Below are 26,552 nucleotides of genomic sequence, written 5' to 3' on the forward strand. Positions count from 1 at the left end.
TTCCTGTGAGATGTAACTGACTGATAGTCGCATATTCACTTCCAAGAATCAAGTCCTGTAACTTTAAATCAGTTAAAAAGAATAAAGCCAATAAAACACATCGTTTATCATCAATCACCAGCGAGGAGCTTTTAGAATATTGAGAAATCTCAACAGACTTTGGTGAATTTATAGACATGCAAACATAAGTGTAAGTTCAATTTAAAACATTAAATTCTTTTGTCTTTTTTGTGTGTGTCTCGTCTCTTTTCCACATGTTTTGTATATGTAATACCAGAGGAAGACGTATGTGTGAATTAGGGCTGTGCTGTCAGTCAAAGAAGGGGTCGGGCCAAATGCACATAACATAGAAAAAGAAAACAAATGTTTGTGTGTGTGTGTGTGTTACAGCAGCAGCACTTGTGGTTGAGGAAGTTGCTCAGTGATCTATCTACGATAAATCAGTTTTCTTAAAGGTCCAGTGTAAGATTTAGGTGAAAGGAAACTATTGGCAGAAATTGAAAATAAAATAATCCTAGTGATGTTTTCACGAATGTGTTATCTACATTGCACAAATTGTGGTTTTCTTTTCCCTTAGAATGGGTCTTTTATATTTAAATACTTTATATTTACATCTGGAGCAGGTCCTCTCTACGGAGGCCGCCATGTTTTTTACAGTCGTCCAAACTGGACAAACTAAACACCCTTTGAGTTTTTAGGATAACTGAAGGTTTCCACTGGTTCTCTTTCATGTTTGGAAGGGGGGGTGCGGTGAGGGGTATTCAGCTGCAACATGAAACTTCACCACTAAATTCTACACACTGAACCTTTAAGTTTTGTATGCCCCCCCTCAGTAAAATGTAGACATCTTCACTTCAGCAGTGTTTCAGTAGCTGCTTGTGGCCAGCAGGGGCGCTGTGTGGACCTGTGGATGAGACGGTCACATGTCACCAATGTGACGAGGAAGTAGACACTGGAGGCATGGAGGTAAACATGGAGGTAAACATGCTACACACACATAACACGTTATTGAATAAAGAGCTGGTTTGTGTTTCCCTGCGACACGTGACCCTGCGTGAGGAGTTTCTCCGTGTTTCTCTCCAGTGACCACCTCCAGCTCCAGGAGCATGTTTCCCCAGAACTACCCGAGTAAAGCCTTCGTCTGCGGACTGATCCTCCTCCGCTTCAATAAACGACTCGTAACGATGTCTATGCCGAACCTCTCCGAGGAAAGCTCGGGGCCACCGAGGAGAAGCGGCTGCGTGTCCCGGGTCGATGCCGACGGGAGGCGGTCAGAGCCGGGGACAGGCAGCAGCAGCAGCAGGGCGGGGGGAGAGGAGAACCAGGGGAGGTTCTCCCAGGAAGAGATGGACGTCCACAGGACCCATAGAGAGGCGTGTGAGGTGAGAAGCATCAGCTCCACCTTCATCTGGGGCTCAGTCATCTACTCGATTATCTGTGATGAATGAGAGACACGTGGTTGGAGCTTTTCTACTGTTTATTGTGTAATAAACCTGCAGTGCACAAGGTATTCAGATATGTTCCTTTACACTAGAAATACAACTAAAGTCTATCATTCACAATATGACCCAGGTAAAAGTACAACACTATGAGCCTTGTGTATTAACAGCAAAGTGCCTTCATACATAGAAAGTAAAACTACTCGTGTCAGAGTGCTATTTATTATTATACTCTATACTTTTATTTTTCTTTCCAGCCAATATAATATCTGTTGGTTTTAAAGGCAGAATTTTGCCCCTGAGTGAAGGACACATTTTACAAATCAGAGATATTTTGTGTTTATACCTCCTCACTGTGTATCACCTTTTTCATATTGCTTTTAATGATTTTACTTTTATTTAAAAAATTATTGATATCAGTTTATTGCCCAGTCCTGATTCTAAACCTGGAAAAATAATAATAGTCTATTGACACACAAGCAGCATTTTTATGTTAAGTCTATGTTGAGCGTCTTTGTGTTGTTTATAGTTTACTTATTGGTTATGAGCTATAATATGCATATTTTAAGAGACTTTTTTGGAGATGATCCATCTTTATATACATTCTATGATGAAAATATCAAAAAATACCCAAGCTCGCAATGTTAAAAAAAAAGTGATAATAACATTTCTGGATCTGTCCATTTGTCCAGATCTTCCCCAAAATGTACCGGGTTCTGTCTTTCCCCAAGTTCCATCCAAGTTTCATGGAAATCTGTTCAGACGTTTTTTGAGTAATTTTGCTGACAGACGAAATAGTGGTGAAAACATATTCTCCTTGTTTGAGGTAAAAATGATACTGATGAATTTAGTCATTGGTGAATAATATTATGGCAAAACTGCTGAGCTGCAATGAAACAAACACAACTAACTACACAGGCTGAATCTCTTCTTCAAAATGTGTTGTAAGGGTAAATGATTTTTTAGCTAAAACCAATATTCAGTATTTTCCCCAAAAATATTGACCAATTGTTTTTTTGAGGATCATCGTACAAAGCAGGATAATTGTGTAAGACATGCCTCCTTTAAGTGCCTTTAAAAACACCATATTTAACATGTAATAGCATGAGACCTGCTGTCAGTTGCACAATAAGCCTGATATCATGAGACGCAAATGGTTTTGGACCAATACCAACATTGTTTATATAATCTGATACTGTACCAGCCGTAATGATATGCTCGCTGTGGTGCTTCTCTAGAGCCCATCTGTCTCCAGGGCAGCGATCCCCCATGGGTCCCCGGCAAAATGAGAGGTTGTCATTTCAATTACAACTCGTGGGTATAGTGCTGCAGAATAGACTTCTTTGTTTTGGTATCAGATTTCACTCGTCTTCTCTCCCCAGCTGTAATATTTATTATTTTCTGAACCATTTAACAAAGAGATCGTGGCTGGATTCACCGCATGTGATGTAAAACCCTTTCAAACAGTAGCCTGGAGATATTTCAAGACGATTCCAGTCCCAGCAGTTTTGTTACTGTTTTCTTTAGAAGCATACCATCTCACATGTTTTATACCCAGCACATGTCATAAAAGCAATGATCATTGTTTTCATCAGATCCATCATATTCACCAAATCCTCCCGGCTCTTTATCAGGGCCAGTGAGCTCTGCGCTGATGGCCGTAGTGTACGGGTGTCGTCTTTACGCCTTTGGGCTTATTTGCTGTAAATACTGTGCTTCTGACTGTGGGTGAAGCTGAAGCAAGTTGGCTACGACCTGAGGAGAGTGGTAGAGCCGGGGTGGGAAAAGCACAATACAGAGGGGGCCATAGCCGTGCCAGCTTCACTATGTGGCCCTGCAATGCCATGTGAAATGACAGGCTGTGTCACCAAAATGCCTGGGGCCTTTTTCCCTTTGTAGCCTGTCAAAGCTCACCAACTAGTGGGCTCTCAGTTTGAAACAGACTGAGAGCTGACATTTTCTAACTTCCTAAGGGATGGCAGAGGAGTTCAGTGTTTTCCACTCGCAGAAGGTGTTTGTGTGGCTGTGCGAGACAAACGCTCGGTCCAAATACAACAAATAAAAGAGCCCATTGTGTCTGGAATACGTTTCGTTACGGCGTCCTGCAAATCTGCGGTGAATGAAAACAAACATCTCGTGCACTGTGAAATGCACACAAAAGGACCGCACTAACTAATTAGTAACATCATAAGAATTAGACTGTCTTACATCTGTTTCTGTGCATAGAGGTCATCCATTGTCTTCGAGTCGACCCAAAGCAATCTGTCTCCATGCGCTTGAGCATGCCTTTGTGTATATGTAATGTATAGGGTTAAGTATGCAGGGGTCACACTTCCCCATATGTGTTTGTATGTCATACTAATCATATAATAATATCTTCATTATATTCAGGCAAAGAAGCAGCTGTATGTCGACCCTTCCAGTGGGTACAAGGTGTTCACGGAGTATGCCCACCTTCAGAGAGGAAAATGCTGTGGCAGCGCGTGCAGACATGTGAGCTCTTTGTTTTCCGTTTTACCAAATTGCATCTTCCTCCTCAGCCCTGTTTTTCTCTGCGCTCTATTGTGTTCATCAGTTGTGTAGTTGTGTTCTGCCCGTTCCATCCTGTTCGGTCCTTTTCTGTCCTGGGGTCTGTTTCCATACTATCATTTATCTTCAGTGTTAAACTCCTGATTCCATCGTGTTAAAACAAGTTGTATGTGTACAGCAGTTCAGGGCATCCTTAGTTCAGCTGTCTATGGTGCTGACGAGGATGATGAAATTATTTATTTAACTTGAACATTTTCACTGTTAGGTTTTTGTTTAAAAAAAACAACACAAACACTTAAATAATAAAATAAAAAATCTTTTAACTTCCCTAATCTTTTAACTTCCCTAACTTTATTATGTCCAAGTACCCTCAGGTTCATTTAATACTCCGAGCTTCCACCTTGCTGCATCTATATGACACATGTTGATCAGTGGAAGTTAGTGTAAGAAAGTGAACGTATAGTTTAGCTCCAGATCTTAGTGTTGATTCTTGAATGTGAGCAGTGTCATCACTTCATGTAGGTCTTGTGAATTTCTGGTAAATTAACCTTCCTGTATTGGAGGCTGTGGGTTTATTAAAGCAGCACAACTAGAAAAGACAAAAATCAGCAATAAAGTCCAAACATCGCAACAGAGGCAGGAGATGACTACAACATAAATGATCAACATCTATTTAATAACTCCAGCAATGTCTCTCTGTTGCCTCATATCTCGAGAACTGTTCATCTCAACGGCTTCACACTCCACATGTGTTTCGTGTAAAGAGGTGACGAGTGGTGGCTGAATAAACAGGTGAGCAGCTCTTTGTGCAGCAGTTGTGGTGCAGACTCAGGGTTCTGTGGACTGAGTCCTGCAGCCGGTCTTTACCTGCCACGGCGGTTCCATTACAGCAGGTCACTCTTACAGTTTCAGAAAGAAAGCTGCAACCAGCATCACCACAGGCCGAGCAAACAGGCAGGTCTAGAACGTATACACGTCACTAGTGGTGGAAATGAAAGACACAGTTCACAGTTGATTCTGTTGGTGTTTGGACTTTGTAAGATGCTTCTGACCTTTCACAAGTTACCTGGAATTGTTTTCAGTTTTCACACCTTTTGTTTAAACACAGGGGGGGTGGGGTGCAGGATGGTTTTCATGATCACACTCTTGTTTTCACATCCCGGGGCGACATGTTCTGGTCTGTCGAGTCCACGTCTTGTCCCATCCAGCCTCGTCTCATATTCTGTCCTGCCTTCCACCATCCAATCTCCCCCAGTCTCAGTGTGGTTCAGTCCTGATTTGGGTCCTCCTCATCCTGTTCCCCTCTGTTTCTCACTTTGCTCTTCTCTTATATGTTCTCTGCACATGTTACTATCTTGTTCACTAAATATCTGTTCCACACGTCGCCATTTAACACCATTATCTTTTTTTATTCTCCTCTAGTGTCCGTATGACCAAGTCAACGTGAAGGACCCTGCAATGAAGAAACAGTTTAATTCTTTATTTTATGTATAGGCCTAACACAATGGTGCCAAAGGTAAAATGTAACAGCCTGTTTAGAATGGAGCGCATGTTGCTTGTCTTCTGCCTGTCGTTATTTTGACTACTTGAGTCATTTTTTATCAGTGTACTAAATGATGAAATATGGGTAGTGTCTGTGCAATACTTACCTCCTATGAATCACAACTATTCTTAGGATTATTTTCATCCTCACAAGACGAGGATGGAGGAGGGAAAATTCTTTCCATAGAACCTCATGTAAAATAGCCTTTTATCACGTCTCTGTTTTGTTATTCTTTTTAACGGTGCTACTCGGATGTCCAGTGTTGTGCCACGAGATTAATTTTTTTGTTTCTACTTAAGAGTCTTGAATATTCTGTGGTGTTCTCTCTCGTCTGATACATTTACCAGGGTTGTGGGAGTATGGAGATGAAAACTGAAAGAGCATTTTAGATCTTCGCCCTCAAGATAAAGGGCATATAAGCAAAAGTATCTGTAGATAGTCAGACGGAGTCTTGTGCTCTTTTGCTTTGCATCTCTTGTTATTTTTCCTCCCAAATGTACAACCACATGAATATTTGCATCATTCTCACTCCACAAGTGCTCGACTGAACTGTCTACCTTTGACTGAAATACTGTGTTGTTAAAAATAGGCAGGGGCCAAGGGTCAGCCCTCACACTTGGCTGCGCTGCTTTTACACCACTTGATGGAATCAGGCTGTTAACAAACATGCCATGGACATCAACAGCAGCCCTCCCCACCGGACTCGCAGCTCAGCCTCCTGGCAACACTTGGCTACAGCGCAGCTCCCCGCAGCTGCTCTCCTGAGCTGCAGCCTAATGAACTCCTGGGCCCTGTTATCCCAGCACTGCGCTAGATCAGCTCATGTTCAGGAGCATGCTTAGACGCACACATGCATAGGAAGGCTTACTCCATCAGAATACCCTGTGGCTCCTAATAGGCCAATATAGAATAAAGGTTGCACTAAGCACCGCACTTTGTAGCCCACAGTAATGGTACAAGGTGGGGTCAAGCACTCATTCTGAGCTACCTGTGCGTGCAAGAGATGTTGAGGGGAGATGTGCCACTTGATTTGTGAGTGCATGTGGGTAGGCAGTGCGATGCCTTCAGGCGCTGGCTCTTAACCTGCCACACACACTTGCCCGTCTCCGCCTGATTGGGCAAACCGCGTCGGGATGAGAGGATGTGTCTGCCGCGGAATTCTGTCGCAGCCGCCTACTGGCGCGACCACAATTTTCCTCGGCAGGTGGGTCCCAAAGGCAAGTGCTTAGTGATCGGAGCAAAGCCCTGTGAGCGGCTACAAGGAGATTCATGATCCCAACAGTGCTGGGGAGGACAGGTTCTTGGGGACGCGTCGTCAGGCGGGATGAGAGGCGAATTTATTTGGTGTTATTCTAAACCGAGGCAGCGGAGCGTGCGGCAGCAACATTTCTACAGCGGGATGGTGAAGGTGTCACACTCATCAAGTACCTGGGCCTGCTTGCCTGCCGCGGCTCTGCGGGTTTTGCCTAGGGACTTGTCTGTCACATTAAAGTAGATGCATTGCCATTCAGGGCCTCGGCGGTCCCGCAGCCTGACCATGAAATAGGCCAACTTTCATGTCTGCCTCATCCCTCCACGTCTCCCCAATCCAGTGATGGCACAATTTGAAATGTTTTTTTTTTTCATGTTGTAGCCGAGCAGTTGGTGACTTAGACACAAACAGCACAGCGATGACTTCGACAGATTTATGGTGAAATTTACTTGAAACATCTATGACCTGACTAAACATGATAAATAAAACATTTTGTTTTTTTTAATCAAGCATTTTCTTGAATTGTGTTTCTTTAAATGGGTTGATTCATTATTGGCAAGAAAGCATTTAACTTGAACCCCTGTTTTATTTATTTATAACACCTAATTATTGCTAATTTTGTTTTTAGTTGACAAGTTTATCAAATTTATTTTAAAAAGATGTATTCTACCTAGTTCATCAATTCATTCATTTGTTGATTTTGTCTGTTTTATGCAGTACCAGTAGAATTATGTGAAATAAGAAAAAATTAAGTTTTACTTCTCAGTTTAAGCAAATATACACACACATGCAGTAACACACAGCCAGTGCACAGCCAGTGGTATTCCCACAGCGCAGATGTGCCTCCCAAGTTACAACCGCCAACCAGACGTGAGGTGTTTATTTCAGGCATTTTGGACTGAACATCTCTGACCTTCAGCTCGAGCATATGCTGCGCTGGAGCAGAGTGGCAGCTATAGACCGTGTGCCTTTCCACAGGACGGTGGCACTAGCCGCAGAGAAAGAGAGAGCTGTCCAGTTTGGAACTGTGACCAGACAGGCTCTAGTCACAACCAGTTAACAGGCCGAGCAGCCCCCTCACCCTCCCCCTCCTCCTCCCTCACCAACCCCCCTTCCATCTCAAACAGGCACGGAAGCCCCGCGGCCAATGGCCCCAACCACAGTCAGTTACAGTGTCTCCATCACTGTTGGCCAGACCAGCCAGGAACTGACACAGTGTTGGTGGAGGGAAGAAAAAAAACAACTTGAGTGTCAGCCGTATGATGGCTGAAAGGAACATCAGTCTCAGCAATTGGCCGGGCACTGCTTTGTATGATTGTGTGTGTGCATGCATGTGGTGCTGCGTGCACGTGCGTGTTGATATTCAAGCAGAATTTGAGCAGCACCAACATCAACGTCTGGTCGCTCTACACAGACAATGTCAGCTCGCCTCGGGGCAGCAGCCCCCACAGTGGTCATATGGACAACCAGATCCCTGTGGTTGAATTAGTGATAAAAAAAAAAAAAACACACACACATGGCCACTGAGTGACAGTCAGCGCGTCAGATGCCTTTGGACAGACAGGGCTGCAAATAGCACAGAGGAGCGGCTTCTCCCTCTGACCGCAACTGGTGGTCAGGCTCATGCCAGGCCAAGTCGTGGCTGCCAGATGAGCCCAGATGAAAGAAGCGTCGGGGGCAGTCACGGGGAACCTAGAAGTGCCTGCAGAGAACTTTGGCCTGTTTACTTCCGTCCAGGTCCCTCGCTGATGTAATCCTATCTGTGATTTCTTGTCCACGTTTAGAAGACAAGTGATGCCATTGTTTTGTTTTTTTTAACCATCTAAAGTCCAACCTATTTATCATGATGTTCCCCTCTGACTCTGTCTTGCAGTCGAAAGCAGGAGCCCGTTTGACAAGATAACAACAAGCATCACATAAACCGGTGTGTCTCCTCCCAAAAAGCTGCTTTTACCCCATAAGGTTATACAGCGATAAAGAACATCCATCTATTATGTTTCCATGTCCTTTCTAGTGTGGCCAGATATGGACTAATACGTGCACCATTCCTCAGGAGGATACTCTGTCCCCAGAGGAGATGAGAGGGTGTGTGTGTGTGTGTGTGTGTAGAGGTGGCGGTGTGCAGTCGGAGCTGTTCTGGAGGCAGGGAGGGGAGGCAGGCAGCAGTTGGTGTGCAGAGAGCAGAGGCTCAGGCTGGCTAGTTAAGAGCTTCTCTCTCCTATCCTCCATCTGCCAGGGACCGGGGTTGTGATTTGAGCTCCAGCAGAGCAGAGCAGGGAGGAGATCGAAGGAGGGGGGGGATGTAGAGAGGTAGGGTAGTGGGGGTGGGGGGGCGGCATAGAGAGGGGTAGAGGGAGGGAGGGGGAGCGCTGGTTGGATGAGACGGAAAAGAGAAAGTGTGGAAGGAGCGGGGAGTTTGGAGGAGGAGAGGGGAAAAAGTGAGGGAGAGAGAAAATAAGGATGGAAAACAGCATACATGGCGACCGACGAAATCTATTTATAGCTTCGTCTATCATTATTTTTCTAAACCCCTGTTAAACATTTGAATTCTAGGCATCAGAAATAATAAAAGCAACATCACTGTGGCTATATTCTATCTTAATATTTTAATATTTCCTTTCTGCCAATAACTGTGACGCCATGTCCATGGTGTGTTTGTAAATATTTCCAGGATGTCTCACCCTCCTCTCACCACCCACCCACCCACCCAGACTCATGTGACTGGCATACAGCTTTCCAGAGCTGCACTCCTCCCTCTGTTCCTCCTCTTCCTCAAACCCCCTCTCCCTTCCCACTCCTCTCCTTCATTCTGTCAGTGTTTAGCCTGTGGTTCCCTGAGCCACAGTGGATCCTGGGATCGCCTTCCCACCTCCTCCTCCTCCTTCACCTCCCTTGGACTCCTTGCCTCGTCGCCTCCACCTCTCCTCCGCTCCTCTCTCTGGCCCTGCTTCGGGAGCTACTGAGTGTTCCCTCTGTGAGACTTGAGTGTCACTTGAGGTGACCCAGAAATGATAACTCCAGATGAACCCTGGATGTGTGGTAATCTAACCGCCGTGCCCTACAGCAGAGAGGAGCCATGCAGCCAGGGAGCCAGGCAGTCAGGGAGGCAGGGAGGCAGGGAGGGAGGCAGGCAGGGAGGCAGGGAGGGAGGCAGGCATCCTGGTTGGTGCTGCATCTGCGGCTTCACTGTTGAACCAAGCACGCTGCAGAGCTGGGTATCATGCTTGGAGAACGCTGTGTGCACAGTACGCGTCATAGTACACAGTGAAATGGATCTCAGTGCCGCTGCATTATTGATGAGATACATTGTGATGTCAACCCAGGCGGAAGGAGCAAAGCAAAATGACTGTTAGCAGTATGGCACATGATCATTTATGCAAGCAGTACAGAGGTGTAATTAATTGCCACCCTTTGCTCCCAGTCCCAGCGCTCACTCACTCAGTATTCACTTGTCAATGGAAACCAGTCCATACGTCAGTGTGTTGTCCTCCATGTGGCCAGTGTGAATGTGGTTTGGGACATCCTGCCTGGTGGATGACCTCCCTTTGTCATGTTAACAGTAAATACACAATCCAGAACATGCCCTTTAAACTGTCTTACATTGGGTTATTAATTCTATTATTATTTAATGGCCTGTTATTATGCTCAGCCTCTCGGGTGAACAGTGATCCAGCGATGCACAATGAAATTAGAGCAACATTACCATCACATTACCATGAAAAATATTGATATTGGTCATTTTGTCACAGCAACACTCAAACCATCTTCAAAACATGAACTATATTAATATTTAGTAAAATATTGACATTATTATTATTTCTTTACTCATTCTTTTTGCAACATGAGGCCAAATGGATGTAAAATGCTTCCTGGCTTTATTGACTGTGACTGTTTATTTATACACTGAATGTATATGGGGTTTGTCGCCTCTGCTCCAGGTGAGCTAAACGAGAAACATACGTCACAGTTCAGGGGAAACGAAATGTGAAGCCAGTGATTCAGTTATTTAAATATTCTGTATTCAGTGCACACCCAGTGAAAAAAACACATGTTATACATCCTAACCTGTGAATTGATGACTTAAATTAATCATTCGTTTGCGATAAAACAAAAAGTAAATATCTGCCAATCACTCTTTGGATTGTATTTTCTCCTAAAATTCAGAAATTAAAATCTATTTTTTATTTCTAATCTGATTTCGATTTGATGTAATTATTCAGTACCCTTTCATTTCCACAGGCACGTGTCGTTGTGCTCCACGTCTCCGTCAGATTGATTGATCTAGTTTGACTGTACAGACCTTTCCAATCACTCCCTCCCACAGACCTCTGCTCTGCAGCCACTGGAATCAGACTTGTGACCATTTGACGTGAGTCTCGTTCAGTTTGGACCCGCACATTATGTGATTATCATTTTAAGAGCTAATCTACTATTCGTTTTCATTTCAATATGCTTTTTATTCGTGCTTCAGGGCCAAAATAAAACTTTGGGGGCTGAATTCATACATTAGTTGTAAGACAAGTGGAAAAAAAATCCTTGAATCTTGTTTCAAATCTCTGTGATGATGGTTGTTTACCATTTGGCGACCACTGACTCCAGCTCTCGCAGATTAACCCTCTTTAATTCACGAGTGTGCATCACACATTATAACCTACATGCTGAGTAGGCCAGTGGCTCATCTCCCCATTTTCCATGTGTGTGTGTGTGTGTGTGCGTGTGTTGTGTGGTGCGCTGAGGGCCGCCTGCATATGGGAGAGGAATATTTAAATGTCTTGTGTTTTAATTGACGCATGAGCTGGAGGTGCAGGCTCAGAAACGAGGAACAGCCCCCATCTACCGGCAGCGTCTCCTCCGTCTCCAGCTCTGCGCACTGCGCGCACAGTCCGGAGCGCCTCCGCCTGCGCGCTGCACAGGGATCTGGATCTCACTCCGCAAAGCCCCAGGTAAGACCTCTTCTATATGCACGTGTCGGACTGGGAAATTAAAAATACAGGGGAGAGGTTATAACTAAAAAAAAAGACAGGAGAGAAACGACAGAGGAGAGCGTGTGAAGTAATGTGCGACTGATCTGATGCCTGATGAATCCAGTGGCATGGGCGAGAGAGGCTCGTCTCCGGGATAGACGTGGATGTGGTGGAAGGTAGAACCCACCCCTCATTCAGTTCACTTATTTATTTATACACCGAATATTGTAAATAAGTATTTTCAGCAATGAATGAATGCGATCTTAAATTATTTAATTTGTTATTCTGGAGTTTGGTATCAAATCCAAATGCAGCCCCAAAAAAAGACGCTTTTCTTCAAATACACACTCAGTCATTTAATTCGTATTAATAACTGAGATAGGAGATTTTATTCTTTTTATTTATGTGACAAAACTCTGGCCCTGAGACATCATCGCCCTTTTTAAACACCACATTTGTCATTGTTTTTATTTTGGTTTTCTCTTTTTTGCGAGCCAGGTTTAAATATGAAAAAACATTTTTTTTAAAACACTCATTAATTCGGATTGTTTCGTGTTTTTAAAGCTTTAATTTGCTTTTACAAGATCATGCACCTTAAATTAGGGCAAATCATTCTCTGGAGCTAAACGAAAAATGACACACCATCGCCCTGATTCATTTACCTCCACTTTATCTGAAGCCACTAATGAAACGTGATGGGAAGCATAGAACTGGATTATTTAATTGGCAGGGTTCATTTCCAATTCAAGCCAAAATATTGCCCCTTTAGTTTTAACAGAAAAAGTCTTGCATGAGCTTTAGTTTTTAAAACATATGCAGTTTAATGTGATGCTTTAAAATAATACAAACAAACACGTCATTAGTGTGTATTTATTTATTTGCAGGTAATATCCCAATTACAAGGGGAAAAAAGGGGGAAAACGTAACACAACAAAACGACAACACAAAAGACCTGATTCCCTCAGCCCCTCACTGACACAATGTTACACCCACTTCAGTCAAATGAAATGTCACTGCTGCAGGCAACGGGTCACAACACTCCTCTCTATCCACATACATGTCTCCATCTTTAAATATAAAATTAAACGGGAGCCTGCACAAATGGGAATAAGTTCTATTCTAATCATAAATCGCCTTTATTTAATTTCCAGGGTATATAGAAACCTGCGGTGAGATTAAATATCACGCAGGGCTGAGCTGATGCCTCCTCTCAGGGTGTCTTTGTCCAGGTGAAATCAGATCCTCGTGTCCCCCCCCCCACTCTCTTTTCAAACCCACCACCACCACCACCAGCACTGCTGCAGAGACACTGACAGAGCGCACATGAACAGCTGCAGGTCCAGCTCGTCCAGGAGGGGCCCCGAGCCTTAAAGTCCTCTGGCTGCGTTATCAGGGGGCCTCCAATTAAAGCCAACACAACTTCATGGTGGTGGGTGATGTCGGTGGTGGTGGGGAGGGGGCTGAGACACACACGAGATAATGTAACACGTCTCGAGATGAAGTAATGAAGCATCCACACCTGCAAACACCTCCCACCACCACCACCTCCCTCCCCCCAGTAAATCTATTAATGGGACCAAAGAGTCACAGATTCAGACATTTTATATATATATATTTATATATTGTTTTAATGCAAAATATATATATTAGTATTTTTTATATATATATATATATATGTATATATAATATTGCAGGGAGCATGCAGAGCTCGTTATCCGGATATCAGCTGTAAAGGCCTGTGTTGTGTTTGTCAAAATACCTCGAGCTGGCTTTTCTTTTTTCTTTCTTGGTTTATTGTCACCATTACTCGTCCTGCAGTGAGTCGGACCTTAAACTCATCGGTCTGCAGAGATATATATATATATATATGTGTATATACTTTGTGTTACAGAGTTTTCACACCCTTTAAAACGGACACAGATCTTTTATTGTAGCTTCACAGCCTCACGCACAGTGTAGATTATATTATATTATGGTAAAGAATCACGTGGAAATAGGATGGAGGTGTTTTTTTCCCCATGCTGCAGGGTCCATAAGAAAACACCAAAAATATATGGTCCTGTTTCTGTTCATGATCAGAACCAGTAAACCAGATTTTAAGGTCTAATTCAAGAGACCCTGCAGGGACCGTGTTAATGATGCTCGGTAAAAATCTATGGTGCTCGTTTGATGGAGATAAAAATTGATTTTGCACTGAAAAGACCAGCCTGTAAATGTAGACTATAAAAGAGGGAGTGGTTTGTCGCCTTATCAAATTAAATCTGTTGTCAATACATCAAAATATGAGCTTTGGTATAAGTGGGGAAAATAAATTAAAAATGTCAAGATTTCCTTATTTTGAAGGAGTTTGACACTGAGCAGTTTTTTAAATTTTATTAGCTTTGATCAAAAATTAAATTTAACACACACACACACACACACACACACACACACAGACTAAAATCAAATTCACAACCAATTAATTAAATCCCTAAATATTAATGTAATTTCACAGTAAAACTTATAATTAAAGTTAATAAACTCTCCTGAAATTAAACGTCCTGTAATTACAACTAAAGACTTTCAATTTTAATTAAGATGCATATATTTATTTAAGATGTGTAAAATGGATGAAAAATATGCGTTTAAATTATTCAAAGTTTATTTCAGTTAATTATTATTATCTTTTTTTTTGTTGTTGTATGCATCGGTTGTTCACACCGCAGCGTCCTCGCCTCTAAATGTGGGAATAAAAATAAATGAAAAAGTCAGTACCATAAAGTGGTGGTCCTTCGCAGCAGCGTGCAGCCAGCATCGGGAGGTTTTTGAGGGAGAGAGTGACAGCTCTTTGTTGGTGAATAGAAAATCAGTGGAGAGGGAGAGAGAGAGAGAGAGAGAGAGAGAGAGAGAGAGAGAGAGTGTGAGGGAGGGAGAGAGAGGGGGAGTGTGTGTGTGTGTGTGTGTGTGTGTGTGTGTGTGTGTGTGTGTGAGAGAGAGAGAGAGAGAGAGGGAGAGAGAGAGGGGAACTCCTCCTACCAAATTATTCAGACTGGGCAGGCTCTGCTCCCTTCACAAATAGGACACGGTGCTGAAATCCAGTCAGTCCCAACCTGACCTCCAAGCACCGAGGAGCCCCTGACTGGGAGAACCGGGAGAACCGGGAGAGAGAGAGAGAGAGAGAGAGAGAGAGAAAGAGAGAGAGAAACAACAATAACTGTGTGTCATTATTTTGGGAGAGTGTTCATACTGCACCCCCTCCCCTCCCCTCCTCCCTCCCCACCACCAACACCACTTCCACACCGCTCTGTCGCATCAGTTGGACTATACAATCTTTTTTTTCTTTTTTTTTATTATTGTTGTTGTTCCTGTCTTTCTTTCTGGAGGAGAGACATTTGACGGGAAGCAGGAGAGAAAGCTGGTGCACCACACACCACCACTCCTCCTCCTCCTCCTCCTCCTGTCCCACCCATGCTGTAGCTTTTTTTTTTTTTTTTCCTTCCTCCTTTTCTTCCAGTTGCCTTTGCACTGTGGCGAGGAGGTGATCTGAGCCTGAGTCTCTGGGGCTGTGTGGCTGCTGCTCCGGTTCCCTGCGCTTCTCTCTGAGCCTCAGAGCCCACGGTGGATGCGCTGAGGGGCGCGGGGCGCAGCGCTGCGGTACAGTATATGGAAGTTGTGGGCTGCAAGACAGAGGCAGGCAGTTGCAAGTTGCGTCCAGGACCGGGAGCCATGCTTTTCCACGGGATCTCCGGGGATCACATCCAAGGGATCATGGAGGAGATGGAGAGGAGGTCGAAAACGGAGTCGCGCCTGGCGAAGGGCATGCAGCTGAACGGGAGAGAGTCGGTAAGAGCCGGGGGTCGACCCGTGTTAAAACTCCTTTTTCTACCCTCGCTGCTGCGTAAACGGCGACTGTGGCACCGATAACGCGCAGGAAAACGTGTTGTAGTTGTTTTGGGGGTAAGTAGGAGACTGGAGAGGAGGATCTCAGCCACTTCTTTGTGGACAAATTCAATTTAAAATGTATTTTAGTCCAAATAAATTTGTTAAAACTACTTTTCACTTCCTCATGGATTGTTGAAATTGTTGAAAACTTTATTAGCTGCACAAAATAAATTACCAAAAGCAAACTGGCTGCAGCTTAACATCCAGTTGTTTAAATAGCTGAAACACTGAATTTCTCTTGTTATTAAATTAAACATTGTACATTATTATAATTAACTGTAACATCTCGTTTTCTGTGGGCTAATTAAATCATTTTAGTTGCAGTTGGTTTTATAAAGATAACTTCAGAAAAACAGTCTGAATAATAGTAATGATAATTATTATTATTCGTGTTATTGTTGTTGTTAAATTTGTGCTTTTGGATTTTGACAGAAAATAATTCTTTACCTGTTTTCAATATGTTTAATATATTAAATATATGTGAGTTCCTAAATCAGTTAAAGTGAAGTTGTTGTTCACGGCTACAAATAAACAGCAGATTAAACTCGTGATCTTAAATCCAATGTTTTTAATTCTGCTCGACATTTCATGGATTTTAGAAACACGGTTGTTCAGCATTGTTCCTTCATTTGGGCCCAAAGCTTGTAATTGTTTAGCATCGTGTTGAAAAAGCCCCAATGGCCTCACCGAGGTTCAGAATACAGTTTAACTTAATGTCCAGCTATTGTTGTGTATTATGTGTTATATCATACTGTGCACGTTTCAGCCGGTGCAGTAAAGTGTAGTCACCATGTCCTCTCCCTCTGACCGCAGACCATGCCCTCCATGAGCCCGGAGAAGCCTGCTCTGTGCGCCGGCTGTGGAGGCAAGATCTCGGACAGATATTACCTCCTGGCCGTGGACAAACAGTGGCACCTGCGGTGCCTCAAATGCTGTGAATGTAAACTGGCGCTGGAGTCGGAGCTAACGTGTTTTGCAAAGGATGGAAGTATCTACTGCAAAGATGATTACTACAGGTAAGAAAAATCCAGGTTCATCGTTTATTTACACTTTAGTTCCTGTCACGCACACACATGCACGCGCGTACAATCACCCACCCAATGCACTCATGGATCCATTTGTGTTCCTGGTCTAATGTAAAAATTCAACTACATTTAAAGACACCAAACTACAGACACTGTGAGCAGCGATTCAACAGGCTGAGACTGTTCGTCTGGATTAATGTTTCAGACTTTTGGTCCAATCAAGCCTCATGTTTATTCTTTAATAAATCACAACTGTCTGCATTGACCAGGTTTGGTGTTGAATGGGAATAATCTTAAATTGTAATTTTAAATGTTTGTGCTTTAGACTTCCCAGCTCTGGGTGTGTTATGTAAACTACACATTAACTTGAGAGTCAGTCTCATAAACAAAGAACAACCCACATTACACACTCCTGTTTTTGTTTTGTCAGCATGAATGGAAAAAAACATATTTCCTGGGTCACGTGTTAACCTATATTTTAATACAGTACCATATATTTATATATCCACGCATAGTCCAGAGTGGCATTATAATGCACAGCCGCAGTAAGACAGAGAAAGGCTAAATGTGTTGTGAGCACTCTCACATTCTAATAACATGTAGCCCTAGTAGTGTTTAATGTTAAATACACCGGGTTAGCAGTTTTATTTTTGTATCAGGTCTGGCGTTATAAAGCTTCTTATTTATGAGCGAAAGTATTTGTACACAGATAGTATTTTAAAACCCGGTGTGGCTCGAGGAGCAGGCAGCCGTCAGCCAGTTGCAGGCCAGATGTGGCTGCTGGAGCTCAGGGTGTGATCTCAGTGTGCTGGCTTGTTACAGCTGAGCAGACCCACACACAGGGAGGCTGCTGAGGGGGAAACACACGCGTGTAGATCCCATGTTGGTTTTTACATATATGAGCCATAGTGACCCTGTGCGTGTATCCCGCTCCGGTGCTGGTGTGTGTGTGTGTGTGTGTAACCTGGTGTCCATGTATGCGGTGTGTTGACGATGTGTCTGTTCCAGAAGGTTCTCCGTGCAGAGGTGCGCGCGCTGCCACCTCGGGATTTCGGCCTCGGAGATGGTGATGCGTGCGCGCGACTCCGTGTACCACCTGAGCTGCTTCACGTGCACCACGTGCAACAAGACGCTGACCACGGGCGACCACTTCGGCATGAAGGACAGCCTGGTGTACTGCCGCCTGCACTTCGAGACCCTGGTGCAGGGGCCGGACTACCACCCCCAGCTCAACTTCGCCGAGCTGGCGGCCAAGGGCGGCGGCCTCACGCTGCCCTACTTCAACGGCACCGGCAGCGCGCAGAAGGGGAGGCCGCGCAAGAGGAAGAGCCCGGCCATGGGGATAGATATACCCAGCTACAACACAGGTGAGGGCTGCTCCAGGCTGGGCCTCACGCACTGGGAAGAGGATATCGGTTATATGTATAAATATAGAATTCATACATGACAGGCGAATACGATTCTCATTGTTTACTATGGTGCAAAAGGAGCCTTTAGTCTTTAACTGTTGGAGAACGGTGAGACCTATAACATGAACTCTAATGTTATTTAAACATGGAGCCATTCTTTGAGGAGCTCGGGTTAAATATCCACTTAAAGACCCATTTGTCCTTGGACCAGTTGGGAACCTTTTGCCACATTGTGGTTTATGTATCTTACACTAAAACCAAACTAGTCTACATCATTTATTCATTTAATTGCAGCCCGTAAAAATAAATAATAAAATCGCACATAAATAAATACAAATATTTTTTGTAATCTTTTTTTAATCGTTAAAAACAATATTAAAAATATTTTCAAAGTGTTCCCATATTTTACGCATATCTCCCCAGCCTTGGGTTCGCCTCCCATGTTATACGACATGAATCCACGTGTCCTGTAGGCAGATGCAAATGTAGGTGAACGCCCGCGGCCGAGGGCTAATTGATCTGCAGCTCTCTGTTGTACGTGGTCCTTGAACGCACCGTCTCTCTGCTTCGAACCGTGCGGGAGAATGATCGAAATCTGACCTCGGCCATCGACTTCTTCAATTACCATTAATTCGGGTCAAATTAAATGTATGGAGCGGGTGTGAAGGAGTGAAATGTGGCGCAGGGTTGATGCGTGAAAAAGAGAAGAAAGAAAAAAAAACTCGCAGCCAAATAAACGTCAAGAGAAATCATCTCACGTTTTGCACGTGCTTGACCTTTTTGCGGGCGGAACAAAAACAGTCAGGGCGGCGGACACTGAGCTACTGTTGAATGTAGGTTTCTTCTGAAAACTTGCTATTGAATCGGTGGATGTTATATCCCGACCCCCCGCCCCCCCCGCAGCGTCCCCATTCTGCTGTCGCTTTCTGCGCATTAGTGCGCGCTTGGGAAAGTTTGTCATTGTGCTGCCAAGTTTCCTGTGTTCCCGGTGAATGGGGAGGAATAAGGGTAATCTGCGCGTTAATTGTTCTCCGTTAATTGGAGGTGACGTTGGAATCCCTGGCCTCCTGTGCGGCGGTCAGCGGCCGGTTCTCAGCGCCGCGCAGAGGGGCCTGCAGCAGGGAGAGGGGCCCGGGGGCTGCAGACCCGGCACTGTACACCGCGCTGCTGCATGACAGGGGCTGGGGTCTGTTTTCCGGATAAACACAATTCTTAGGAGATTATGCAAATCCTCAAGTTCTCATGCGATGAAAAATAACCAGCGAGGGTCTGCAGGGTTGTTTTTTTAATGGGGCAACACGCATTCCTCAAACAAAGCTTTAAAATGAGTAACACAACCACAACAGGTACAAAAGTCAAACAAAAGAAAATGCAGAGAAAGACCAAATGCAGCGAGATGATGTCAGACCAGTGAAAGACCAACTGGGAATATTATATGACTCAATGGGGATTTTTAAATAGAATAGAATTCTTTTATTATATATAAAAAGTCTTTTTGTTCTGAAGTAACATTTTTTAATTTTTAAATAAATGCTGAATTTAATGCCACCTAACAACATTCTAAATATCCCATTAACTAAAAATGAAATGGGAAATTTTAAAATAATACTTGAGGGCACAACTGAATCTTTTTGACATTTCCCTTTTTATTCCTTTGTTGTGCTGTTAAACCTTTTTTTGTTTTTTGCTCCGGATAAAATCTGGCTCTGCAGATCAGGAGAATCTCATTCTTGACAAATGGGACGAGGTTTTGTTCGAGGTTTTGTTTCTGCTTTAGCGAGCACATTCATGTTTGTTTCCACCAGGGAAAGGTGTGGGTCCACAGAGTATTCCACACCACTCTGAAAACTTGGGTCTTGTTTGGATATAGAGACCCCTAGTGGGTAACATCAAGTCAAACACAAGCCCTGTGAAGGCTGGAGCTGCACAACCTGAGATGTCCATGACATGTGTCACGAGAGGAAGTAAAACCAAAACACATAAAACCCACTGTTCCTCATTTAAACTGATTTGTGATTTAACTTAATGATTCATACACAGGAAAGTGTTTGCACTGCACCTTGTGTTGATATCGTTCATTTGATCATTTATCAGCCACAGAGAAAAACTACTGCTCAGCATTTTGGACACACGCAGGGAGACGTGAAAATTACAGCAGCTTACTTTATGATTTATATTAAAATCTTTGCTGCGTCGTGTTCCTCTGCATCTTCAGTGGAATAAGTGATGAGATCTGTTTTAACGTAAAACCTAAATTCTATGGAAAAAAACTGAAACACTGGATGTTTTCATATAGAAATCATGTCAATGTTCCACAGTCACATGCAAGAATGTATTAGACAAAGGGATCGTGTCTGTTGCAGCAGCACAGAATTATGCACAGATCTCCTTTAAAAAAAACATTTCTATAACTGAGTGTTAACATAGATTTTTTTAATGCTGCGATGAAGATTTTCAGCCTCAGCGTTACCTTGCACGCACGCGTTTAATTTAGTGGAGCCGTTTTTTTTGCACATCACCATCTTTAAGTATTTTACACGCAACGCTATTGACAAATGAGCCTCATCTGTTAGTCTAAGCAAATACAAGCAGAAATAATTTAGCCCAGTCTCAGTGTATGGTTCAAATATCACTTTGCTTTATTTTCATTTTATTTTTTCTTAACTCTCTGGCACTCACAGAAAAAAACACAATAATCAAAACTTGCAATGTTTTAAATGTCTGCAGTTTCATCAGGTCCGTTGATTTACTTTCTCTGATTTGTATTTTCTAACTACGTATAAAAACTTCAATTATTTACGATGACGACACATAATAATATAAAGTAGTTGGCTTAGGTCAATGGAAATATACGTATTTACTTGAGTTCATATAGTGTGTGAAAGCCTGTTTTTTCTCCTGCAGACCTGGACCATGAAACACGTTTATCATAATAATGAGTGATTTCTGTCTCTATACTGCAAATAATTGCAAAAACATGATTCTCACTGTAGCGATTTGCTTCATATGAAGTTCATCATCACCAATTGTCCCAAGAAAATTCCTCAGACAACAAATTTTGGAAACAGAATTTTTAGAGAATGAAAGTGAATGCGTAGTTCTTCTGGTCTCTGATCTGTCCCTGTGTCCTGCTCTCTGACCTCTCAGGCTGCAACGAGAATGACACCGATCACCTGGACCGGGACCAGCAGTCCTACGCTCCGACGCAGAAGACCAAACGCATGCGGACCTCCTTCAAACACCATCAGCTGCGGACAATGAAATCCTACTTTGCCATCAACCACAACCCAGATGCCAAGGACTTAAAGCAGCTGGCCCAGAAAACGGGCCTCACTAAGAGAGTTCTCCAGGTAAGCAGCGAGTCCGTTCTTCTTATTGATCTGATCAGCCCATGTGTGTGTCTGCACCCCACCCCTCCTCCACGTCCCCCTCATCCCACACCCAAATGATCATCCACGTCATCTTTTTTCGTTTCTGTTTGTTTGGTTGGTCCATTTAGTCATTAGATGTATATCCAGGGGTTTTTATCTGAGATTTTGTAAATTATTTAATGTTTTTTTTTGGGAAAGAAAGGAGAAAAGTAGCTCTTAAGCGCAAAATAGGTTAGACTGTTGCTAATATTAATAATAACGAGAGTGCACATGTCCTTTTTATCTCAGGAGCAGAAAAAGGTGTAATTCAACTATCACAGATAAAAGTTTTTTATAAGGATCAGGATTATTGTTTTGATTTGCTATTAAATATCTTTGTTCAGGAGCTAACTGGTTCATTGCTATCTGCCCCTTCAGCTCAAAATGCCGTATAAAGATTTATCTATGTGAGGACAGAGCAGCTTGATAGAGTGACAGCTGTGATAACTTGATGTACACATGATTCTTTTTTAAAAATTAATCCTACTTAAACACAAAAAGTAAAAGCCACACTGGGATTGGTTTGCAGGTTTGGTTCCAAAACGCAAGAGCCAAATTCAGAAGGAACGTTTTGCGACAGGAGAATGGAGGTGTTGATAAGGCTGATGGCACCTCACTCCCTGCACCCTCATCCGACAGTGGGGCCCTGACCCCCCCCTCCAGCGCGGCCACACTAACAGACCTGACAAACCCCTCTATCACTGTAGTGACCTCCGTCACCTCTAGTTTGGACAGCCATGATTCGGGGAGCCCTTCACAAACTACCTTGACAAACCTTTTCTAACAATCTATCTCTAGCGGATTGATTTTTTTTTATTTTTTATTTTATCTGATTTTTATTTGTTGGTTTGTTTTTGGAATTTTATTTTATCTTCTTCGATTGACATTTTATTTTTTTAAGTGACACCTTTAAATGAACCAGAGACAGCTCCTTGGCACAGAACGTGCTGTACTGTGTACACAAACAAGAACAACAGGAACAAGAACAGCAGCGACCACATTAAAACACGAGGAAATCATTTTAATGTGTAGCATTTGAAACCGCATGGCAGCCATGTCTGTAGTTGACTCGCAGGATGCAGATCTCGATCTTGGACAGGACATTTTGAAGTTGAAGGCATTAGAAAAGTTGTTGTGTGTTTCACAGCTTATTTGGAAAAAAAATAACTAAACTTGAATCTTGTCTGGAAAAAAAGTAGTTTTACTTGATTTGACTTGATTTGTACATTTGTATTGAATTATGATCAAATGAGCCCTCTCTAATTTATGGTTAATTGGTAAATAATATGAATATTCTGCACTCAGAACCCTGTATATGTATGCACTGTGTTCGCACTATCCAATTTAAAGATTTTGTTCTGTTTGGAATAATTTGGGAAATAAACTTGTAGAATGTTCTGTATTGGGTAACTCCAGAAAACAGGCTTTAATTATTTCCGAATGTTTCAGTCTGTGAGACTGAGTTGGACGGAATCAGACATTGGGATATTTCACAGAGCTACGTGTAGAACGTCTAAATTACATTACAAGCACCCAACCATCGCGGCTTAGATGGCAGGTAGATGCCCCAAAAACCACACACACACATTTTTATGTCTTGAGAAATTCAAAAAAGCTAGTCCCACAGTCTGTACAGTGGTAACTGTTCAACATGTAACGCAGTCACATCAACACAAGAGCTTGGTGATTAGAAGCGAGCAGGAGGAATTCAGATCGGAGAGCAGTTAACGGGCACCGTTGTAATCGACTGTTTCCTTGACAGAGCACTTTTTCAGATTCGTTGTCCTCATCGATTAACCGCAGTCAAATGGATGAATCCTAGCAAACATATCCATAGATCCACAGCTAAACTCAATTGCACAGTGACAATATACTGCCCAGTGAAAAGTGCATTATTGTTTTTATCATGTTGCTCAGGGTAACAATGTGATTTTTGAAAAAAAGGGAAAAGGAGTAAGGGGGGTGCGACGTTGCAGACTAGATTTGTCGAGCTGACACAAACATTCAAATGACCTCAGATAGGTGGAGTCGTGAGAGGCAGCCAGTGGGAAATCATCGTCCATGTGTTCTCTCTTTTGGCCATATTTATTCTTTCTTTAACGACACTTGCCACTGAACAGAAACCAAAAACATGTTTCTTCTGGCTGAAAGATAGAGGAGGGAAACGAAAGGAGAGAAAGAGGGAAAGAGCAAATCTTCAATGGAGTTGATGCATTTCATTGTGAGCGCGTCACAGTTTGTTCTTCTGTAGAACAAAGTGGTAACTCTAGATCTACTCGATGAGGTAGACGCCTAACTCAGTTCTACTATGTGCCTTATGCTATAACTTGGGAGAAAGTTTGTGAAATTCAGGATATATGTGTTCTTTGTTAACTGATTCACATCCTTTTGACGCCTCACTAGTTTTGTACTGTTTTGCATCTTATTTCCGAAGATCTTTTTTTTGGTGTATCCTGTTTTTAAAAAAGGGGGCAGCGATGTCATAGAAAGCATTTGTGCACTCTTTCAGATATAGTTGGGTAATCCAAGAACCTTATATATTGATCTTCGTGTTAATAGTTGAGTACAGTAAGTGTTCTATCAAGATTGTCCATGTTTCCCTGTTTCTTGATAAAGATGGTGTATAGAAACTATTTCCCCTTAAATATTTATGGACCAAACGGTTGTTATATATCTTATTAAATTTGTGTGAATAAAACTACTTTGCTTTAAATGGGTTTTATTTTTCATTACACTTGCCATTTTTTGTGTTCCTTCTTGAAAACGATTCCTTTTGTTTTGTCACATCAACAAATGAGACAGCATTCAGTTATTGATGACCAGTTAAACGTCCTCATTTTTGCCTTCATTTTTAATTTCTATTTCCTATTTTATGATGTTTATGGTTTTTTAACGTAATGCCCCATGGATTTGCATCTAAACCCTGCAGTCAAAAATATGAAATTGCTTTTTAATGCATGAACATGGCTTTAAAATTTAAATCCGAGGAATGCTGCAAAGCATATATTGATATATATATATATATTTATGCATTACATATTGGTAAACCTAAAATGAAGTAAGAGTAAATGCAGACCCAGTAAAGCCAGGTTGCTCTGTAGTTAATATATTCTTACTCTATCATTTCTTTCAGGGAGAACAAATCTTGGGGCATTACAGCCATACATCCCGACGTTTGAAAATTCCCTAAAGTATTAAGAGAAGGGGAAAACTTTGATGGGAAGTCATCACCATTGAAGACAAAGACAATATTAGGATAAGATGATAGCAAATTGAGAACAAATAAACAACCACCATAAAAACCTGTTTCAGTTGCAAATGTACAACAGATGATTTAAAAAAAAGAAAAAGTACAGTTTGTCCTGAATGTTTGAGTCTATCAGCGGAGGAGAACCGACAATGTATAAAATCTGATATCAATGTGATAAAAAAGAAGAACATCTTTCTGTATTGGAATTATAAATGCACAAAATTATAATAAAATGTATTGTGACATAGTAAAAAAAAAAAGAAAGAAAGAAAGAAAAGAAAACAGAAAGAAAGAAACAGGATGTGACAAAAAAAAAAACATGGCATCCGACATGACAACAGTGTGAAATGGAGACGGTATGGATGTTACTGAAATACACACACACACACACACACACACAAACACACACACTTCCCCCACTTCCTTGCTCCTATGTAAGCACTATATATATATATTCCAATGATACTTATTCTATACAAACACAGACACACAGACACAGACACACACACACACACACACACATTGCTGCACCCCACCCAAGAATCAGCTTGCTAAATAGAAGTTTTCTTTTGTCACGAGTGTCATTTCATAAACACATGGCCTCCTTGAAACTCGGCAGCAGGATGCCCATCAAATCTGATGAGTGTATGAAGGGGGACTGCAGAGCTGGAGCTTTGCCATCTGGCTGTACCGAGGGAAGGAAGTGAAGAAGAAGAAGAAGAAAAAAACACAAAGCAGATAAAGAAGAGATTCTCATTTTGCATGCGCCTCATCATCTTGTTAACATTTTCCTTGAGATGTATATTATTTCCTTTGATTCACTGTATGAGTCATTGTCAGCTGCAAAAATAAAGCACGGTAATGATAAGATTGACGTCCCTGATGCCCATACAGCACCTCACAGTGGGAAACTAAACAAATGTCATTGTAAGGACACGGACGACGCTGCTTCAAGCTTATTTGTTCTCGACATTCAGCTCAACATGGAGGGTAAAACATTATTGTCCTTTCTACGGACTTTTGCAAAATATATTTGGAGCATGTCATAACACTGCTAACCACTTGGCCTCTGCTGCTCCTATATATAGATCGTACGACATGTGGCATTGTCACAGTTTATTTTACACAACAATCATTTTCAATTCTATTTCAAACTCAATGTGATTTATAGGTAAATTCACACATTTTCACACAAATGTTTTTTTTGCAATAAAAACAACAACTTTATCGTTATGATTGAAGTCAAATCTGACATGTATAGTAAAATGGTTGGAGAAGAAGTTATTATGCAAACTACAGAGCACACACATATCTTCAGAGTTTGGCAGCGTACAGTCTCATTACCGAGTATTTATATGCTATGTGTGTGATGTAAGGAGAGGGTGTGTTGTGGAGAGAGAGAGAGAGAGAGAGAGAGAGAGAGAGAGAGAGAGAGACTAAAGCCACATGGGGACCAGTAAACAGGCTGGTGTTGAATTCCAACAATGTGGGAAACAGCAAACACTTCAGTCAGTCCAAGAAGAAACCTCAGTCGCTGGGGTGCCTGCGCGCTGTGGCAGCAGGGCTGGCGTTCCCTGGGTCTGCCGGTGGGCGGGTTGACACCACAGAGCTACAGGAAGCAGGGCTGGAGAGGAAACACAAACAAACACAGCCAGCGCCGCTCAGCTTCTTTTTTTCCTCCTTTGGAGCTGCGGGATGAAAAAATTCTGGACAACATCACGGCCCCGTGTTGACAAGAATTTCAGGGGTTTTCCTGTTGGTGTTGTTGTTGGTGACTGGAATGCAGCCTATCACAACATTAGAATGTGAG

The 26,552-nt window shown here is 42.6% G+C and overlaps 3 protein-coding genes across 8 annotated transcripts in view; all 3 read left to right on the plus strand.

Annotated features, from left to right (window-relative positions):
• The first annotated feature begins 817 nt into the window (after nt 1–817).
• Nucleotides 818–7,268, plus strand: c4h1orf53 (chromosome 4 C1orf53 homolog). The gene is made up of 4 exons (XM_034582088.1): nt 818–978; nt 1,084–1,382; nt 3,831–3,932; nt 5,391–7,268. The coding sequence occupies exons 2-4, from the start codon at nt 1,107–1,109 to the stop codon at nt 5,460–5,462; spliced, it is 450 nt and encodes a 149-aa protein (XP_034437979.1). The 5' UTR covers nt 818–978; nt 1,084–1,106; the 3' UTR covers nt 5,463–7,268.
• Nucleotides 7,269–15,369: 8,101 nt separating this feature from the next.
• lhx9 (LIM homeobox 9) lies at nt 15,370–25,612 on the plus strand. 3 transcript variants are annotated; one of them, XM_034582375.1, is made up of 5 exons: nt 15,370–15,549; nt 16,462–16,664; nt 17,682–18,040; nt 21,230–21,432; nt 24,626–25,612. In XM_034582375.1, exons 1-5 carry the CDS (start codon nt 15,370–15,372, stop codon nt 24,680–24,682), a joined length of 1,002 nt encoding a protein of 333 aa, XP_034438266.1. In that variant the 3' UTR covers nt 24,683–25,612. The 3 variants fall into 3 exon arrangements, with proteins under 3 accessions (XP_034438266.1, XP_034438264.1, XP_034438265.1); XM_034582373.1 differs by lacking the exon at nt 24,626–25,612 and adding an exon at nt 22,022–24,205; XM_034582374.1 differs by lacking the exon at nt 24,626–25,612 and adding an exon at nt 22,022–24,205 and having other exon boundaries at nt 17,685–18,040.
• The window catches only part of nek7 (NIMA-related kinase 7), a 66,828-nt gene continuing 65,707 nt past the window's right edge, over nt 25,432–26,552 (plus strand). For 3 of the 4 annotated variants that reach the window (XM_034582379.1, XM_034582378.1, XM_034582376.1), the window contains exon 1: nt 25,432–25,464. The gene's annotated coding sequence lies outside the window, so the exon portion shown is untranslated. Of the gene's footprint in view, nt 25,466–26,552 lie in introns of all 4 variants that reach the window. The other variant, XM_034582380.1, reaches the window with a different exon arrangement.

Source organism: Hippoglossus hippoglossus, chromosome 4 (genome assembly GCF_009819705.1).
Source record: "Hippoglossus hippoglossus isolate fHipHip1 chromosome 4, fHipHip1.pri, whole genome shotgun sequence".
NCBI lineage: Eukaryota > Metazoa > Chordata > Actinopteri > Pleuronectiformes > Pleuronectidae > Hippoglossus > Hippoglossus hippoglossus.

Coding starts and splice junctions, on each gene's coding strand:
- c4h1orf53 (XM_034582088.1), top strand. CDS start 1,107: ATGTTTCCCCAGAACTACCCGAGTAAAGCCTTCGTCTGCGGACTGATC. Junction 1,383..3,830: donor CCCATAGAGAGGCGTGTGAG/GTGAGAAGCATC, acceptor CATTATATTCAG/GCAAAGAAGCAGCTGTATGT. Junction 3,933..5,390: donor GTGGCAGCGCGTGCAGACAT/GTGAGCTCTTTG, acceptor ATTCTCCTCTAG/TGTCCGTATGACCAAGTCAA.
- lhx9 (XM_034582373.1), top strand. CDS start 15,370: ATGGAAGTTGTGGGCTGCAAGACAGAGGCAGGCAGTTGCAAGTTGCGT. Junction 15,550..16,461: donor AGCTGAACGGGAGAGAGTCG/GTAAGAGCCGGG, acceptor CTCTGACCGCAG/ACCATGCCCTCCATGAGCCC. Junction 16,665..17,681: donor TGCAAAGATGATTACTACAG/GTAAGAAAAATC, acceptor TGTCTGTTCCAG/AAGGTTCTCCGTGCAGAGGT.